This window comes from Phocoena phocoena, chromosome 6, assembly GCF_963924675.1.
Source record: "Phocoena phocoena chromosome 6, mPhoPho1.1, whole genome shotgun sequence".
Classification (NCBI taxonomy): domain Eukaryota; kingdom Metazoa; phylum Chordata; class Mammalia; order Artiodactyla; family Phocoenidae; genus Phocoena; species Phocoena phocoena.
Window position 1 is genome coordinate 16,041,877 of NC_089224.1, and position 20,195 is coordinate 16,062,071.

The 20,195-nt window shown below is 38.9% G+C and overlaps 1 protein-coding gene across 1 annotated transcript in view; it reads right to left on the bottom strand.

The window, feature by feature from the left end:
- Positions 1 to 2,722: 2,722 nt before the first annotated feature.
- Positions 2,723 to 20,195, bottom strand: part of PPP3CC (protein phosphatase 3 catalytic subunit gamma) — a 90,565-nt gene continuing 73,092 nt past the window's right edge. Inside the window, exons 11-13 of the mRNA XM_065878356.1 lie at positions 12,078 to 12,159; positions 11,359 to 11,456; positions 2,723 to 3,225 (exon numbers count right to left, since the gene is read on the bottom strand). Coding sequence (XP_065734428.1) covers positions 3,008 to 3,225; positions 11,359 to 11,456; positions 12,078 to 12,159 — 398 coding nt within the window. The 3' untranslated portion in view covers positions 2,723 to 3,007. The remainder of the gene's footprint in view (positions 3,226 to 11,358; positions 11,457 to 12,077; positions 12,160 to 20,195) is intronic.

A 20,195-nucleotide genomic window follows, 5' to 3' on the forward strand; every position in this document is an offset into this window, starting at 1 on the left:
TAAGAATCTGCCTGCCAATACAGGGGACACGCGTTCGAGCCCTGGTCCGGGAATATCCCACATGACGTGGAGCAACTAAGCCCGTGAGCCACAACTACTGAGCCTGCGCTCTAGAGCCCGCGTGCCACACCTACTGAGCCTGCGTGCCACAACTACTGAAGCCCGCGCGCCTAGACCCGTGCTCCACAACAAGAGAAGCTACCGCAGTGAGAAGCCTGCGCACCGCAACGAAGAGTAGTCCCCGCTCACCGCAACTAGAGAAAGCCCAGGTGCAGCAACCAAGACCCAACGCAGCCAAAAATAAATAAATAAATCAATTAATTAAAAAAAAAAAAGCTACTTATACCAGACACACACACTCACCACACAACTTTCTAAAGTGCTGAAATACACACCCCAGCTTTCTACAGAACATAAGAAATGCCTTTACCTTTAGAATTCAACAGGATCTTCAAACCTAACTTCCTTCCAGAGCTGCTGCTATGCTCTTTTAACCCCCCTCCAATTTTCTTGAATCGTGACCACTGAACTCTCTACTCCGGCTGAAACTTCAACAGCTCAAAAGTTACCTGTAAAATACATCTTTTCGCATGGCTCTGTCAAGGAAAAGTGCTTTATCGTACTACTTCATTTTGGGAAGAGAATGAAGACCTTCCTAAGTAATTGTCTTTTTTTGTTTTTTTTCCTAATACTATTTTTTGCTTATAAGGATTTGTAGTAACTATTTCACTACTTGCCTGCTGATTGAAGCCCTTAAGATTGAAGCCCACGCTTTCTACCTGTGGACTGTGTGTGTATAACAATAGTCTCAATGGAAAAGAGAAAGGAATCAGGGACTCCCATCTATCAAACCTGTCCTGTGAACTGACTGTCACATTAGGTGAGATTTCCAAAACAGCGGCCCTTTCCCTATTGGGATTGGGGGAGGGAGGAGTATGAGGATATCCAGGTGATGAATTCCTCTTTGATTATAAAGAAATGATGATCAGTAAAGACAGCTGCTGGAGACTCTTCCTCTCCTCTTTCAAAGATTTTACTCACAACCCAATAAGAGATCTTTTATCTCCTTCCCAATATCCTTCCTATCTTTTTTGTTAACAGAGCACTCTACGCCACCAGATTCCAATCTCCAAAGTGCTTTGATCTCTGTCATAAACAAATTGGGAACTGTTAGCAAGGCATAGGAAAACAGAGATAGACAGGCTAAATCCTCATTCTTTTAATGAAATTATGTTTTGTTTTGAACCATGCCACACGGCTTGTGGGATCCTAGTTCCCCGACCAGGGACTGAACCTGGGCCCTCAGCAGTGAAAGCCTACAGTCCTAACCACTGGACTGCCAGGGAATTCCCTGAAATTATGTTTTTTGAAAAAAGGTTTCTGGTGTCCTTGAAGCTCCAAACATAAAGTACTACTGTCTGGGATACTTGCTTTAATGCTGGACTCCTACATCCCAAATGACATTAAGGAATTCCACAAATATGCACTTTGATGTACTGTGGCCCAGACGTGCACTTTCACTACAAGGCTGACCAATGAGTATTATGACATGGCACCTGTCATCAGGCTAAACCAAAAATGGGAGCCTAAGGATCCCTGAAATTTCCTTCACTAGTTGGTTGTGACTTGAAAAACTAAGGAAAGATTATTCAAACCTTGTATTTGATCACTTGTTTTTGTATTCCAAAATATGCTGACAGAGACCGACACACAGTTCAGTATAATGAGTGCTGAAACATGGAGGAACATTCCAGTAATTGATAGACAGGAAATCCTCACTCACCCAATGCCCTTTAGCAAGACTTCCAGTTCACAGGGGGATTATTTTAACCTAGTCAGTTTCCATTACCCCAGTTGGTTTCAAAAATGCTGACACAGAAAAACAGATGGACGACGGGGAGGATAGATGTGAGAGCTGATGCAGTAACACAGAAGGGCATAAACACTTCTTACCATCGAAGGCTCTACAGAGGGCATTTATAAAATATTTAGAAATGTCGCTTCCTTTGCAGATGGGGTAAATCACCTAGTGTTTAAAAATAATAGCAAGGGGGCTTCCCTGGTGGCGCAGTGGTTGAGAGTCCGCCTGCTGATGCAGGGGACACGGGTTTGTGCTCCGGTCTGGGAAGATCCCACATGCCACGGAGCGGCTGGGCCCGTGGGCCACTGCCGCTGAGCCTGCGCGTCCGGAGCCTGTGCTCCGCCACGGGAGAGGCCACAGCAGTGAGAGGCCCGCGTACGGCAAAAAATTAAAAAAAAAAAAAAAAAAAAAAAAAAAGCAAAAGGATCTGGTAACAGTTAAGAAACCTCCAAAGTTCTAAGGGAAGTTTAAACCAATCATGCCCACGGTTAGATGAATAAATTTTAAGTAATTCTACGGAAATCCCTCATTATTTTTTATTTCGCCGTACTAGAATACATTGAGTAATTGAGAGTCCAGAAGAAAGTAGGTTATCATGGAAAACATTTCCCTTGGCCCTTAAAATCACTGGGTTTGGGTTATTCACTTAGGAGTTCTACTATAATCAAGTTTTCCATATGAAGAGAAGTTTAGCCACTGAAATCTAAGAGATCTTCAATGGTACCCTGTAGAAAGGAAAAAAAAAAAAAGAAAAGAAAAAACCCTTTTGTGTTTGAAAAATGATTAGTCTGAAATTAAAGATATTGCCCTCCAAAAACAAGAGAAAAGGCTGGCTAGTTCACGTCAGAAACCCAGGGTAGAGGTTTCCAAGGCCCTTTTACTAGGGGGAAGGTCCCCTTTATAGCACAAGACTTCACTATGTATCAGACAATCAGATCAGTTCCTAAAAATTAGGGGGGGAAAAAAAAGGAAAAACAAAACACATTCACTTTTTATGTATATATTAAACATAAATTAAAAGAATTTATAAAATGGTCACCTTTCTTACAGAGTAAATGCAGAGTGTATTATGAATGCACCTCCAGGTTTAAGTTGTTTCAGTTGTTTTTGTTTTGTTTTCCAATAATAAATAAATAAAATTGATTGTTAAGTCTTGGATCCACCTGTGCCACAGCAGGGCTCTGAGTCATTACTGGCTCTTCTCCCCTTGTCACTCCTGTGCGCAGCGTTTGGTTGGACCAATTTCACCGGCCCATCAAAGTACTGGCTATCTTTGCGGGGTGGCATCCGCTCATTAATTCGGTCCAGACCTCGGGCTTCTTCAAAACTCCGGATCCTGTGCTGAAGCGAAAACCCTCTGATGGCTACAGAAAAACAGGAAAGGGAGGAGCTCTATTAGACAGTAAAGCGACCAGCTTTAAGTTTCTTAGCATACAGCAACCTCCTAGAGAAAAATACAGAAGGGTGGCTGTGGAGCACATGTCTGGTGAAGGGATTGAGCAATATTTGATTTCAATTAGCCTGGTCTGAAGCTACTGCTTCCTTAAGGCCCAAAGGGCCACGGAAACTGTGAAAGTCATTTTCATAGCTCAATTAATCATAGCAGAAGTAGACCTGACAAAAAGCCCCAATACATTTGAAAGAGTCTCTTATGGGCCAGAAACGTGCTCAGTGAGAGAGAAAAAAAGGCAACACTAGAATAACAGAACAAGTTAAGCAGAGTAGCTGCTCTAACACAAACATCACATAGACCACACAAAAAAGTTTGTTTAGAAGGAAAGCTTTTTATCTTGCACAACCAGGAGCTGAATGTAAGTTAAAAGCCATCTAAAACATAGTTCCTAGATATTTTCTTTCTGATTGAACTTTTGTATCACCAAGGAAAGGCATTCCCATTGTGAACCATCTTATCTAACAGAACAATTAAATTTATAACACAAGTTTATCGATTCCAATGGTTTTCATCCTCAGAATTCATAGATAATTTGTTACTTAAAATTTGTTTTCATAGAAACAAAGATAATTTAGCTTGACTGACTTAGGGCAACCTCAAAAACAAATCAAACTAACTCCTATCTACTTTTGCCTCCACTTTTGATGTCCTTTGGAATCATTAGATAAAGAGGCTGAGGTTTGAATTTCTGATAATCAAATGGATGCCTCTTGGATATGCAAGGGCTATGAGATTACACCATTTGAACCCCCATGACCAGTTGCTTAAGCTTCAGTCATTGCATTAAAACTGAGAGAGCCCAGAAAGGACTTCAGCTGTGGAGAAGATCATTTAAATTAATACAAATACAGGACACAAAGGAAATACTTTGTGAGCACGCCTAGAGATATCTCTTCCTTTCCTCACTGTTACAGTTCTGGTGATGCAATAATAAAAGATTTCGAATGTTGACAAAGCTTTTAAAACCAGTAGACAGACACATGATCACATCTATCATAGGAATATGGCCATACCTTCCCGGGCCTCTACCGCTTCTACTGTGGCTGTAAGAGGCAGGAGCAGTGGCATGCAAAAATGAAGGCAGAAAAAGAGTGAGTAAACCAACAGCACTGCTGCCAGCACAGACATCCCAGCGTCCCACCTTTAAGCCTATTCTCATCCCTAATAAAAGTCGACTAGTTAGAGAAGCGACAGGATTACTGCGAAAAACTAAACTGGGGGGAAATATGAGGTGGGGAGAGTTTCTAAGATTGTTCACATTGTGAGTGGCACGAGAACCTTTTAGCTAATGTCATCCATAGCTAAGACAATGGGGTCAATCAAGCTGACTAGAAGAAACAAGAGTTACGACGTTTTCCTCATTTTAAATAGCCAGCTGCTAATCTACGTCTTAACATTCACATATCAAAATATGTCCAGTCAAATCATTTAATATTACAACTGTTCTTTAGTTAGATCTGTAGCTGCTGTGTCCTATTAAAAAAAGTTACTTAAAACTATTTCTTAATGATTTCAAGCAACTTGTGTGGGGTCCAACTGTCCTTAATGAAAAGGAGTGGCCGTTGAATAACAGACTGGCATTTGGAAGGAGAGAAAAATGGGTTATAAGTGAAGGGTTATTTCTTTTCCGGGGGTGGAGTACTAAGCTGGCAAAGGCATAAATCTATTCAATTCTGAATACAAATTCATGTACCATCTGGGAGGAGAGACACAGCAGAGGCTGACATTTCCAACCCACATGGCTTCCATTCACTGTGCAAGACAGCAGGCCAATTACTAAGAAGGCCCTCTTCTCCCTCACTTTTGGAAAAGGAAGCTATTTAAGAATTAGTATCAACAGGTAAACTTTCTTGCATCTTCATTTTAAGACAGTAAAAGCGCTAATATATGAAAAGGTTACCAGTTGTAGCAAGAAAGATCTTATTAGGAGAACCCTGTCAGTTCCTCCAATACCAATTTTTTAAAAGAAGGCAGGGAAGAATAATGAACAGTAACACTTTGCTGTTCCTGAGGCTTTTTATATCCATCAGAGAGGAGAAACTGGAAGAACTGAAAATTAACTTCCCAAGGCAATGGGGAAAATGGAAACTTGGAATCAACTTATCAACTGCTTACATTTGTCAACCATGTGTTGGCACGTGTTAAGGCAATGTCACACCCTCTCAAATCTCCTCACATCGAACAAATTTTCACAAGAAAACAATAATGCCTTCAAACAGTACATCACAAAAGCAACTGTTAAGAAGTGGGAGAACAAGGCTTTACCTGAAATTGTATATACAGTGTTGGTTAATTAGAATTTAAAAGCTATGTGTGTGGCAAAATGTGTACTAGTATCACATTGTTTTGGGTCCTCCTAGAATTGCTTTTTGCATTGGGTATTAAGAGAGCCTGCACTGAAGGATATTCCTTACAAGAAACAGTCGTATAAAACTGAGAAACTCTTTTTTCTTTTCCTTTACTGAAATATACTTTTCTTTACTGAATGAGATCTCTTTACTGAAACATAATTCACATAACCATAAAATTCACTTGTTCAAAGTGATAGTTCAATGATTTTAAGAGTTGTGCAGCCATTACCACAATCTATGGTTAGAATATTTTCATCACCCCCTAAAACCCCATTTCCCTCCCTCATCCCTTTCCCTAACTTTACAGTCAACCACTAAAGTACTTTCCGTCTCTACAGATTTGCCTGTTCTGGACATTTCGCATAAGTGGAATCATATAATCTGTGGTTTTAGTGATTGGCTTCTTTCACTTAGCATAATGTTTTCAAGGTTCATTCATGTTGAGGATTGTATCGGTACATAATTCCTTTTTATGACTGAATAGTATTCCACTGTATGAATATACCACATTTTGTTTATCCATTCATCAGATGATAGACATTTGTGTTGTTTCCACTTATTGGCTATTACAGAGCATGTTACTATGAACATTTGTGTACAAGTTTTTGTGTGGCTACGTTTTCATTTCTCTGGGTATGTAACTAGGAGTGTAACTGCTGGGTCATATGATTAACGGTATGTTCAATCATCTAAGAAACTGCCAGATTGGTTTCCAATGTGCTGCTCCATTTTGAATCCCCACCAGCAGTGTATGAGTGTCCTACTTTCTCTCCATTCTCACCAACACTTGTTTCTATCTGCCTTTTTGATTACAACTATCCAGTGGGCTTAAAGTGGTATCTCATTGTGGTTAATGTCTAATGATGTGGAACATCTTTTCACATGCTTATTGGCCATTTGTATGTCTTCTTTGGAAAAATGTCTATTCAATTTTTTACCCATTTTAATTGGGTTATTTGCCTTTTTATTATTCAGTTACAAGAATTCTTTACAGTTTCTAGATACTAGTCTCTTATCAGATGTATGCTTTGTAAATACTTTCACCCATGCTGTGGGTTGTGTTTTCACTTTCTTGATGGTTCCATTTTCAGCACAAAACTTTAAAACTTTTGATGGAGTCCAATTTATAACTGACCTGCTTTTTATCTTATGGTCTTTCCTCTTTATTTTGGCTACTAGGAAGCTTGGAGTCAAATTTGTGACTGACTACTGGCTTTTACTGGTTTGTTTTCCTTTGTGCTCCAATTTCCAAGCATATTTATTTCCCTTCACTGTGTTGGATGTATACTGTAACTTACTCAAATCCCCCTTGGAACAAGGTGGGGTATAAATGAATGTAGGCTATAAGGCCATATAGGATGGGATATTGTTGGTTGAAGGCTCTCCAAGTAAAGTTACATGAACAATAAAAGATCTTTTTCAGCTAACGCTCCAGTTTGCCAGTGAACCTGTGGAACTGAGACCCTGATGGGAAAATGACAAATAAACTCAGTTCTTGTCAATCAATAAGAGAGAATAAGAAGCTCTAAAAAGTTGGCTGCAACTTTAGTTTTGTTCTTACACATTTCTGAGATTTCTATCAATTTTGGAGTACCAATAAACAATCCTATATTGATTAAAACACTCATATTCAAATCAGGAATGAAGAGAAACTGCATATATTTGGGACTGAGAACAAAAGATAGACCAAGGATTATAAACAACAAATCTCCAAATAACACATCCATAAAATTCTCTTTGCTACTTAGTAATCCCAGATTTGCAGATTTACTCTTTCAAATCAAGGTCTAGAAAAATTTCATTCAGATTAAAACAACAACTCTGTGGATCAGCAAATTTCCAAAATCTTTCAAGAAAGGATGTATAGGATGTTCCTTTCTTTCTTTACCCGTATCACTACCCATTAACTCTAAAATGCTTTGTCAGAGCTGCTCTCAGAATATTTCACATGACTAATAAGCAGAGCAATGACGGAAAAGTATTTTGCTTACAAGAAACTGCACATCTCAGAGGAAAAATTCAGTCTGAAACAGTTTACTGATTCTTCCTATGAAACTACAGAACTTAAGAAAATTAATTTTATACTTCCAAGGAGAAAATGTTCACTCTTCCTTATAAATAACTAAACTCTAATATTTCAGTATTCAGTTTGAAAGAGAAGGAGGAAATCAATCCTATAAAAAGAAGAGGGGGATGGGCTTCCCTGGTGGCGCAGTGGTTGAGAGTCTGCCTGCCGATGCAGGGGACACCGGTTCGTGCCCCCGTCCGGGAAGATCCCACATGCCGTGGAGCGGCTAGGCCCGTGAGCCATGGCCGCTGAGTCTGTGCATCCGGAGCCTGTGCTCTGCGATGGGAGAGGCCACAACAGTGAGAGGCCCACGTACCACAAAAAAAAAAAAGAAAAGAAAAGGGGGAAAGGGGGCTGGTCCTATTAATCAATAGCCCTGGAATGTTCACAAAATGCAAAGAATTCCTATAAGAGGCAGGGTGACAAGGAAAAGAAAAACTTAAGTAGAAGCAATTCAAAAAACAAGGCGGGCAAAAAAGCACTGAAACTCTACTTTAAGTTGTTAATGCTTCAACTCCAGTTTTCTTGCCTAGAATTAGTCATCCAATGACTTGATCTCATGTTTCTTCCCCTTGCTTGACCAGATCTGTTTATTCTGACAAATATCAACCTTATCATTCCTGGGTTCCATAAAGTCCTCTCCTTAAAGTCAACGCCCACGTAATTTTCAGAACTGACACTCTGGTTGAAGCGGTGACTGAGGCACTGTTGTAGGATATGGTTTGCAGGCAAAGAGGCAAACTCCCTTTCTGACTGAGAAACTCTAACCCCCCAAAATTAAGGTATAAAACACACAAGTGAGGCATATGATGTGCATAAATCTGAAGTGTACTGCTTAATACATTTTTATATATGCATGCACTTGTGTAACTACCACCTAGGTAGTGATATAGAACATTCCCACTACTCCAGAAGTCCCCTGGGCTCCTTCTGGGTCCATATGCTCCCACCAGAGGACGTGCCATTCTGACTTCTTTTACCATTGATGAGCCTGCCAGTTCCTTTTTTGTTGTTGTTGCTTGTGTTTCTGAGAACAGAAAGCACATATACCTATCGAGTGTTTCACTTCAGTGCCTGGGACACGGTGAAGCTCTTTTTAAAAAATAATTATTTATTTATTTTTGGCTGCTCTGGGTCTTCGTTGTGGTGCGTGGGCTTTCTCTAGTTGGAGCAAGCGGGGGCTACTCTTCGTTGCAGTGCGCAAGCTTCTCATTGCGGTGGATTGTCTTGTTGCAGAGCACGGGCTCTAGGCGCGCGGGCTTCAGTAGTTGCAGCATGCGGGTTCAGCAGCTGTGGCTCGCGGGCTTAGCTGCTCCATGGCATGGGGGATCTTCCTAGACCAGGGCTCGAAACCATGTCCCCTGCATTGACAGGCGGATTTTTAACCACTGTGCCACAAGGGAAATCCCAGTTCTTTTTTTTTTTTTTTTTGAAAACAGAAAAATAATTTATTCCAAAAGATAGCAGAAATAAATTCATCCTAAAAATATACTTTGGCATAATTCTGATGGGACAGATCTTCCCTCTGAACATGTTCTCCTATTGACTGCCCCACTGGAGTCTTCCTGTCTTGTAACAGCTCTTAAACACTTTGCTGATTCCCATGTAGTGAGCAGGCAGGAGCCACCTTCAAATCCACAGGTTCCAAAGAGAGAGTCATATATTTCTCAGAAGACCAGCATTTTCTATCTCAGAGGAGTGCATAGACATTTTATGGAGCCTGCACAGTTTAAGTAGGTACACAATTCATCAAAGTGTAAAAAAGGTGATGGGAAAAAAAATACTGCATTGTAGAATAAGATGTTCAAATGTGCTGTGAATGTTTAAGGAAGCTGGTGGCCAAAATAGGCAAAGTCAAGGAAGGTGGTCTAGGTATGGAGGTGATTTAACATCTCTTCATGACTAGAGATAACAGCAAACTGAACAGGTTACCAACAAGGTGATGATAACTCCCAGTTGGGACCCTTAGGGATGAACCAGGGCTCCAAGAAGCTGACGAAGCCCCAGAACACGCTCATCATGATGAGAGGCACCGTGAGGCCCATATATGCCACGGTTGCTTCCCCGCCTCCTCACTTTGATCCCACCCAGAAATGTTAGTCTGCTTGTTCTTGCACATCATATAAATCAGACAGTCTGTGCTCTTTTCGGTGTAGCTTTTTTAGTTTACCATGATGTCTGTGAGATTCAACCACGTTTTTGCATGTATTCATAATGCTATTTTTTATTGCTGAGTAAATTCCATTTTATAAATATAACACAATTTATCTATTCTACTATTGATGGACATTTGGTTGTTTCCCATTTTGGACTATTATGAGTAAAGCTAAGGTGAGCATTCTTATGCACATCCTTCGGTGGACATATGCACTAATTTCTCTTCGATAGAAACCAGGCATGGGGGCTTCCTTGGTGGCGCAGTGTTAAGAATTTGTCTGCCAATGCAAGGGACATGGGCTCGAGCCCTGGTCCAAGAAGATCCCACATGCCACGGAGCAGCTGGGCCTGTGAGCCACAACTACTGAGCCCGCATGCCTAGAGCCCGTGCTCCACAACAAGAGAAGCCACTGCATTGAGAAGCCCGGAAGGAAGAGTAGCCCCTGCTCGCCGCAACTAGAGAAAGCCCACGTGCAGCAACGAAGACCCAATGCAGCCAAAAATAAAATAAAATAAACAAAAAAAAAAACAGGCATGGATTTGCTGGGTTGTAGGGTAGACATATGTTTTGCTTTATTGCCCAACAGTTTTCCAAAGTGGTTGAACCAATTTACAAACCCACTAGCAATGTATCTAGTTTTAGTTCTCCACAAACTCATCAACACTTGGTATTGTCACACTTATAAATTTTAGCCATTCTAGAGAATATGTAGTGGTATCTCACTGTGTTTTTATATCCATTTCCCAGACGGGTAACTATTTTAAGCACCTTTTCATATGCTTTTTGGCCATTTTAATACCCTCTTTTGTGAAGTGTCTGTTAAAATCTTTTGACCATTAAAAAAATTTGCTTGTTTTGTGTTTTTCTTATTGAGTTGTACTTTTTTTTTTTTTGCCATGGGGTGCGGCATGTGGGATCTTAGCTCCCTGACCAAGGATCAAACCCATGCCCCTTGTGATGGAAGCGTGGAGTCTTAACCACTGGACCACCAGAAGTCCCTGAGTTGTAGTTCTTTATAGAACTACAGACTTTATAGAACTGTAGACTCTGAATATAAGTCCTTAGTCAGACATATGTACTGCAAAAATCTTCTCCCAGTTTATGGTTTGTCTTTTTCCTTTCTTAATCATGAATTTCTGTGAATACACATTCTTAATTTTCATGAAAGTCATTTATTCAATTTTTCTTTTAAGGTTAGTATTTTTTGTGTCATATTTAAGGACTCTTTATCTACCCCAGTGCTTAGTTTCCATACCTTCTTCTGGGAGTTTTACTGTTTTAGATTTTACATTTAAGTTATAATTCATTTTGATTTAGTTTTTGTGTATGGAGATCCATTTTCCCCCAGAGATAGATATCCAATTGCTTTAGTACCATTTATTGGAAGAAGCCCTACGTTTCAATTTGACATTGACTGCTAGGTAACGGGAGCACACCTTCCATGAAAGGAGCATTTCTCATACTCACCTGTCTCAATAGTCTGCTTTCCTCCTGAGAGTACACCCAAAGGGAGTGTACCTGTAGGAGTCAGGCCCTTGAGAGTCAGCACACTCTCACTCTCTTCCCTGCAAAGGAAGATCAAAGCCCAGGGTTAATGCTAGGGTGTCTACCTCTCAGTACCTACAAAGATACTTGAAAGAAGTTAAGAAAAGATGCGCAGAGATGGAGGATAGGTTCTCCTTCTCCCTACCCCTTCTCTGACCCAAAGAAAGGGATGTTTTCTGTAAATATTCCAATTAACAACAATTAGCCAGGTCTTGTTTTCAATTAAAGCCATTTAATAATCAGGTGCTGTTCTAATGTTTTCCATATATTACCCCATATAATCCTCCAAAGAACCTTGTAAGGCAGATCTGCTATTATCACTCTTTTACAGACCAGGAAAATGAGGCACAAGATCACACAGCTGAGAAGATGTAGAGCCAGGATCTGAACACAGGCAATCTGCCTCCAGAATCCACATTAAATCACTGCACTCACTGCACTGTATCTAAGCTCATACCAAATAAATGTTTGCCAGGCATTTCTAGGCACTTTAACATGTAGGTCTGATTCAAATTGTACTCAACCCAAGAACAACAGTTCTAATACCAAACTCCAATTCTAAAACAACTGTTCTGAAATCAACTTCTAAATTACTCTCAAAATGCTTTTATCCCACAGTGTAATGACAGAGTTATCCTTACCGAAGAATTGAAAAGACCCGTGCCATCTTCCCAATGGCTCTGATTTTATTCTTGATGATCTCCTTTCGAACTGTAGTGCCTCCTTAGAGAATACAAAGAATAAGTGAGTTAAAGGAATATGTTAACAGGTTACTTTTAAAAAATGCAGGATGAAGCATCTTTCTAAGTTAAAGAAATTGTTTTTAAAAAAAGAAATCAAGGCCTAAGTTTGTTTAAACAAACCAAAGTCCCAGGAAGTTGTAAGGAGCAAGAGAAAAAAAAAATAACCCAGAAGAGAGAAAAAAAAAGATGATGTAAAAAATGGAGGGGCCACAGAAAAGACAGACTGAGTGGACCTATGAGGTAGGAACTTATTTGTGGTTCTGGAATGTAAAACACAGGGAAGAATGAAATACACACATATAAACAAAGACAGTTGCTACAGCAAAGATCTCTTTTGAGAATGCTGTGGGCCACCTCAGGATGCAGGGTTTGGCCTGCCAAATGGCAAGTGATGACTTGAGCAGTTGTCTTCTGCATGTAAACACAACACACAGCTAGCTCTCCTGAACTTAGTGAGAGCTGCTTTCATTTTACAATCCTCACTTACTCACAAACCGGTGAGTTATTTCCTACCATAGACAACTGTGCAGTGTAAATTATGATGATGGGTAAGGTATTTTATAAAGCAACATCAAAAAAGTTAACGTTAAGACTTTACGGCCTTTTCTCATCCAAGATTTAGGAAACAGCTCACACATGAGAAGCCAATGTCCAGGCATGCATCAGGTGACCGCATTCAAACGTCAGAAACTAAGAAATGTGGCCTCTCCTTCCTCGCCCCCCAGTTCTAAATATCCTGCAGGATCATACAGCAGGGTTCAGAGAAAACATATACATTGAAACAGAAAGGGAGGATGGAGGGCCTGTCTGAAATTATTCAACTACAACTAAAAAAGTCTAATTAATAGATTGTGGTGGGACAGACAGCGAGTAGTAAGCTCATAGCACATTTTGGTCAGATACCTTTCTGATAGCTTGAAATGTAGTGATCTTCAGGGAGAAGAGACACCAAGAAACAAGGAGATGAAAATAGAAATATGGGAAGAGAAATTTAAGTTTGCATGGAAGAGAGAAAAGAAAAAATCAAAGCGAAATGCAATGAGAGAAGCAGGCTTTTATCTTTATCAGCTCAGAAGAGACATCCTTGGTATCACGATAGAATATTAAATTACAGATTTCTTGCCAGGAGTGTTTCTATTTCTTAAAAGTTTTACATTAATTCACATCTATTATTTTCCAACATGGTCTATCCCCATAGATCATGAAAATAAAATTAGACAAAGAAAAAGATACTATTTGTGGAACAAATAATGCTGAAAACAATGAATGAAAACAAAGGACAGAATGAACAGCTTACAAATCTCTTAATAAGAGCATCATGTTTTTATATAATGGATTCAATATCTTCTCATATCTTTCTAGAGATATTACAGTTTTTTCATTTTTAAGTTTTATATTTTCTCCAGAATCTCAAGTTCACTTGAGTTGCTTTTTGCTGTTTTTGTTGTTGTCTCTCTTAGACACTTTCCTGAAGAGTCCTATAATCCTTGGTGCCTGCTCATCATTAAGAATGAGGGACTAGAAAGCTTTCAGAGTTGGTAGGTGGGCTGCTGACTTGGAGCTTTACATACACAGAATGACCAGGGTGGGTCTTTGTTAGGGAATTCTCTGTATCAGTACTGAGATTGCACACGGTCACGTAATTCACCTGTTTTTGGCAAAGTATCGACACCCTCAGTTGTATCCTGGTCCAGAAATTCTTTGCTTTACGCTTTTTAGAGGTTAGCCTCCAGTCTTGGAGAAGAGGCAGCTAGGACTTCAGCTGCCTTTCAAACAGCTTTTACCTACTCATTTTAGCTCAGCCCCCATCTCCCTCTTCCCCTCAACTCAAGGTCCCCAATTCTAGCAACTGGTGTAGGCTACCAATTCCTTTGCTTTTTGAGGATTCTGTACTGGAACTCGGTATTCCCCATTACTAAACTGGTCTTTAGCTTTCTTGAATCAGCCAAGTCAGTAATACTAATTCATTTGTTTTCCAGCTTCCAAAATCCCTACAGAAATCTCCACATTTTTGTAGGCTTATAAATTTGTAAAAATCTCTTTTATTGTGAAGTATGATAAACATACTGAAAAGTACACAAAACAAATGTATAACTCAATGATTTACTAAAAGCAAATGGCCATATAACCAGTCAGGACAATAAACAGAACCCTGCCAGCACCCCAGATTCCCCACCTTGGGCCCTTCCTAATAATTAGAGTCTCCCTCTTCCCAAAGAAAATCATTCTCTTGACTTCTGTTGAAATCACTTTCTTGCTCTTTATAGTTTTATCACTTAAGCATGTATCCACAAGTACAAGTTTTAATTTTTTTTTAATTTTACGTAATTGGAACAATCAAATAACGTATTTTTGTGTCTGGCTTCTTTTGCTCAACATTATGTTTGTAAGACGCATCCATGTTTTCGCTGTTCCTGTAGTTCACTGTCATTATTGTATACAATTCCACTATACGAATAAGCCACAACTTATTCGTCCTTTCTCCTGTCAGTGGTCATTTGGGCTGATTCCAGTTTTTGGCTATGTTGAATTCAGCTGCTGTGACTATCCCAGTGCATTTCTCTTTGCTGTACATCTCTCTCTCAAGTACATTCCTATAATTAGAATGCTCAGTTACAGGGTATGTATATGTTCAATTCTGGATAACAGTTTAGCATTATCTACTAAAGTGGACGTACCAATTTACACTTCAGTATATGAGCATTCCTGTTGCTACACATTCTGGCCAACACTTGATGTTATTCATCTTCACTTTTAGCCAATTTGGTAGGTGTGTAGAATCATCCATTGTGGTTTTAATTTGCATTTTCATGATGACTAATGTGGTTGGATAACTTTTCATATTTTTACTGGCCATTTGGATACCCTCATTTGTGAAGTGCTCATTCAAGTCTCATCTCACTGATATGTAGTTCTTTATATATTCTGCATGAGTCACTTTTTGGTTGTGTAGCAAATATCCTCTCCCACTCTGTAGCTTGTCTTTTCACACTCTTTTTTTAAATTTTAATTTAATTTTATTTATTTTTTCCCACCCCGCTGCATGCGGGATCTTAGTCTCCTGACCAGGGATCGAACCCATGCCCCCTGCAGTGGAAGCACAGAGTCTTAACCACTGGACTGCCAGGGAAGTCCCTTCACACTCTTTAAATAGAGTCTTTTGATAGATACAAGTTCTAATTATTATTATTATTATTTTTCCGGCGGTATGAGGGCTTCTCACTGTTGTGGCCTCTCCCGTTGTGGAGCACAGGCTCCGGACGCGCAGGCTCAGCGGCCATGGCTCACGGGCCCAGCCGCTCCGCGGCACGTGGGATCCTCCTGGACCGGGGCACGAACCTGTGTCCCCTGCATCTGCAGGCGGACTCTCAACCACTGTGTCACCAGGGAAGCCCCATTGGTTATTTGTCTTATCTTTTTTACTTCATAAGTCTTGCCATGGATTTATCAATTTTATTAGTCTCTTGAAAAGAGTACATTCTGGTTTTACTGCTCCTCTATACTATATTTTATTTATTTATTTATTTATTTATTTATTTATTTATTTATTTACTTTGGGGGGCCTGCACTGCACAGCTTGTGGGATCTTAGTTCCCTGACCAGGGATCGAACCTGGGCCCTCAGCTGTGAAAGTGTGGAGTCCTAACCACTGGACCACCAGGGAATTCCCTATATTTTATTTTCTGTTTTCTTATGCTGCTCTTAATTTTTTATTTCATTCCACCTCCTTTCTTTAGGTTTAATGTGCTATCCATTTTTTTCCCTTAACTTCCTGAGATAGATGTTGATTTTTCACCTTTCTTCTTTTCCAATTTATGCATTTAAGGCTATAAATTTTCCTCTATGCATGGCTTTAGATGCATCCCTCAAGTTTTGTTGTTCTATTTTTTCTTTCAATTTATATCATTTTGTATTTAAGCACTGATTTTACAAAATGTGGTATAAAGGTGAACTAAATTTACAACTTAATTTGTTCATGTAAATTGCCTTCAAAATACACTGCAGCTAAGATGTGTATAAAATTTTACATACATTTGGAAGAAATCACACAGAAACAGTTGCTTTTTCAACAAACTTGGCTAATTTCACATCCCTTTTGGTCAGTCCCCCACGGACATGTGAGGTGAGGAGCATATGGACCTTGTTGTACACACTGAACCATTCTGATGATGATTCATCTTCTCTGCTTGTAGGGTAACTTGAGACATAAAGCCAGATGCCTGATTACAATATTTGAAAGACAACTCCTTGTAGATGGCACCTCTCTCACTTAATTCTGACCATCCTGCTGCTTTAAGGTCAACTTGGTTCCTCTCCTCTGCTGTCAACCAGTGAACATCTGCTGAGGTTCTGGTTCCAGCTCCAAACCCAGGCCTGCCTGGTGCACTGCCTGCCCTCAAGTTTTAATATGTACTGCTTTTTATTTTCATTCAGTTCAAAATATTTTGAAATTTTAATTGTGATATATGACCCATGGGTAATTCATTTCATTTCATTTTATTTTATTTTAATTTTTGGCTGTTCCATGTGGCATGCAGGATCTTAGTTCCCCGACCAGGGATTGAACTGGCGTCCTCAGCAGTGAAAGCGTGAAGTCCTAACTATTGGGCCGCCAGGGAATTCCCCATCTTATTTTTGTTTTAGCATTTATTTCATGTAATATTTATCTATCTACAACAGCTTTTCTTTGGTTAGTATTTGGACTATATATTTATTCTCCTTTTACTTTCAAATTTTCTGTATCTTTATGTTTTAGATGTCTCTTATAAACCATCATAAAATGTTTTTAAAAAAAATCTTACCTGACAATCTGTCTTTTATTCATTTACATTTAATGAAGTTGCTGATAAATTTATCAACATAATTTATTCTATTTGTCCTAGTGTTATAGGTACCTTCCCTCCTTTCTTGCCTTCTAGGTTATTTTTTTTATCATGCCATTTTTTTCTATAACTTAAAGGGTACATACTTTTTAAAAAGCCCTCCTTTCTTTTTTTTTTTTTTTTTGCGGTACGTGGGCCTCTCACTGTTGTGGCCTCTCTCATTGCAGAGCACAGGCTCCGGACGCGCAGGCTCAGCGGCCATGGCTCACAGGCCCAGCCGCTCTGCGGCATGTGGGATATTCCCAGACCGGGGCATGAACCTGTGTCCCCTGCTTCAGCAGGCGGACTCTCAACCACTGCGCCACCAGGGACGCCCAGCCCTCCTTTCTTGAAAATTACTCTTACACCATGCATCTCTTACTTATCAAAGTATAATGTTAACAGGTAATTTTCTCCTCTCCCCAGATAATATAGCGTCCTCACACACTTTAACTCTATCCCACTGCCGACTATTATGGTCATATATTTTAATTGTCTTTTAAATCCAACAAAAATTATTATTGTTTAATAAGGTCTAAATTCACTTGATTTACCCACATATTTTCTACTATTTGTACTCTTTATTTCTTCCTGACTCTCCAAGCTTCCATCTGGTATTTTCCTTCTGTTTGAATAATATTCTTCAGAATTTCATTTAGTGTGGGTCTCCTGGTAATTCTCTTAGTACCTTTTTTAAAGGGAAGAATAGCTGAAAAATGCTTATTTCTTCTTCATTTTTGAAGGGTATTTCTGCTAGGTATAGAATTCTAGAGGTACCAATTAATATCTTTCAGTACTTTGAATATGTCATTCCATGGTTTCCTGCTTCCATTGTTTCCATTGAGAATCTACTGTCAGTTTAATTGTTCTCTTTTGAAAGTAATCAATTTTTTTTTTTCCTAGCTGCTTTAAGATTTTTTTCTTTGTCTTTCACCTGAAGCACTTTTACTATGATGTGCTTAGATATTGTTTTCTTTGTATTCATTCTGCTTTGGTTTGGGGGATTTCTTCAATCTGTGGCTTAACTTGTCAGCTTTAGAAAAATTTCAATCCATTATCTCTTCAAATACTGGTTCTACCCCATTCTCTCTCTCTTCTCTAGGATTCCAAACACACAGGTGATACCTATTCACTGTATCCTCCATGTCACTTATACTTTTTGGGGTATTTTATTTTTTCTCTTTGTGATTTATTCCAGGTTGTTTCTTCTGACCTATATTCTAGTTCATTTATTCTTTGTTTAGCTTTATTGAATCTGCTGTTAATTCATCTGCTGTGTTTTTTATTTTTCATTCCTAGAACTTTCTTTTTGTGCTTTATCAACTCTGCTACATCCCTTCTTGTAATTCACAGTTCTCTGCCAAAATTTTTAATCTAGTCTTTTATGTTCTTGAATAGTTATCATTGTTTTATTTTTTAGAATAGTTAAAGTTTGGTCTGATAAAGCCAGTGTCTGGAGAACCTGAGGGTCTGTTTTTATTTTTTGCTCTTTCTGCTGGTTCTCATTCATTTTGTTATGTCTCCTCATATGCCTAGTTATTTTTGGTTGTGAGCCATGTATTATATTTGAAAGACAGTTTGCAGTAGTTCAAAGTTCTACATAATGCTACCTTAGTCTAAAGAGGTTTGCTTTTACCAGATGCTTGGGACTACCTTATTTAAATTTCAGAGACTGAAATGACTTGAAGACAGGGTGTAGTCCCTTCCAGAGCATTCTATTTCCAGTTCACCCTTACTCTTACATAGATGCAACCTTTGGGGGTCCCAAACCAATGAGCAGAAGCTTACCAGCACTCAATTCATCTTTGGCAAGTCATGAACCCCAACTTTTTTTAGCTTCTATCAAGAGGGCTGGTCAACCTCTCAGCCCCCTCTTTTGATATTCATGAATGCCTTTAGGAGAAAATTGGTCCCATACGTAACCAAATGTCTTACCTCTCTGGATTTATGCCTTTTTCCAGATCTCTACTTGGTAATTCTTTATTACTTTCTTAGTTTTCTGAATGCCTTTGAAGCAACTTTTTAAAATATTTTGTCTACCTTTTCTAGTTGTCTTAAGGGTCAGGATTGCTTTAAACTATCTGTCTGGCATTACTAAAGTGAAAATCCTTAGTTTATATCACTTAGATAAAACCAAAATTGTACTGTAGTTTTAGTGTGGTTTCAGGAAGGAATGGAATTAGAAGTGTGTTCAATTCACCAGCGTAACCTAAAGGTTATTCTTCATTTCCTTTCAGAAAACAAGTTTTAAAATCCTGTATCAGTTTATACCCACATACCTTGTAAAAAATGGGAATAAGAGGATTCTATCCATTTACTTTTGTACTTAACATCTAATACAATCTCCATATCAGCACCAACAGCTCTACTCCATTCTTTTATTTTTTTAATAGTTGTATTTCATACCACAAATATTTACCTACTATGCTCATTGCACTATACTTGGCTTTAAGGTGATAATGGTAAGCGAGAACGAATTTTGTCCCAGCACTCAGGGAATTTACTGTTGAGTGATTTAACAGTATTAAGTCACTTATTAAATACATTAATATATTAATCTTGTAACAGTGTAAATAAATGTAAAATCGCAACTCTATCAAATGCTAAGAAGTTAGCACCATTGATATGAGAGCATGACAGGGGTGTTGGATCTAGTCAGGGAGATCAGAAATATCTTCTATGACGAAGTAACAATAAGCTGAATAGGAACTAGCTAGAAGAGAAGGGGAGAAGAAAGGAGGCTTACAGAAGAGAAATAATATTCCATGTGGAGAATCTATCATATGGATATATCGTGATTGATTTACCCAGCTCTCCACTGAGGGATATTTAGATTGTTTGACTCTTTTGCTACTACAGATGATACTTCAATAAATATATCGATATATAACTTTGGGCATAATTTAGTAAGCATGTCCTTATGATAATCAAGGATACATACACACAATAGAGTTAATACATACAATAGAGTTCACAATAATTTCCATTTCCACTTAGATTTAAATATAAAATTTACTAGATGTATTTCTTACATATTTCATCCTTTCCTAACTTAAATTCTGTTTTAATTTTCACATGGCTGCACTATTTTCTCAAGACCTGGTTCCCTGCAGTGATCTCCTATCCCATTCATAAAGGTAAACACAAGCTACGC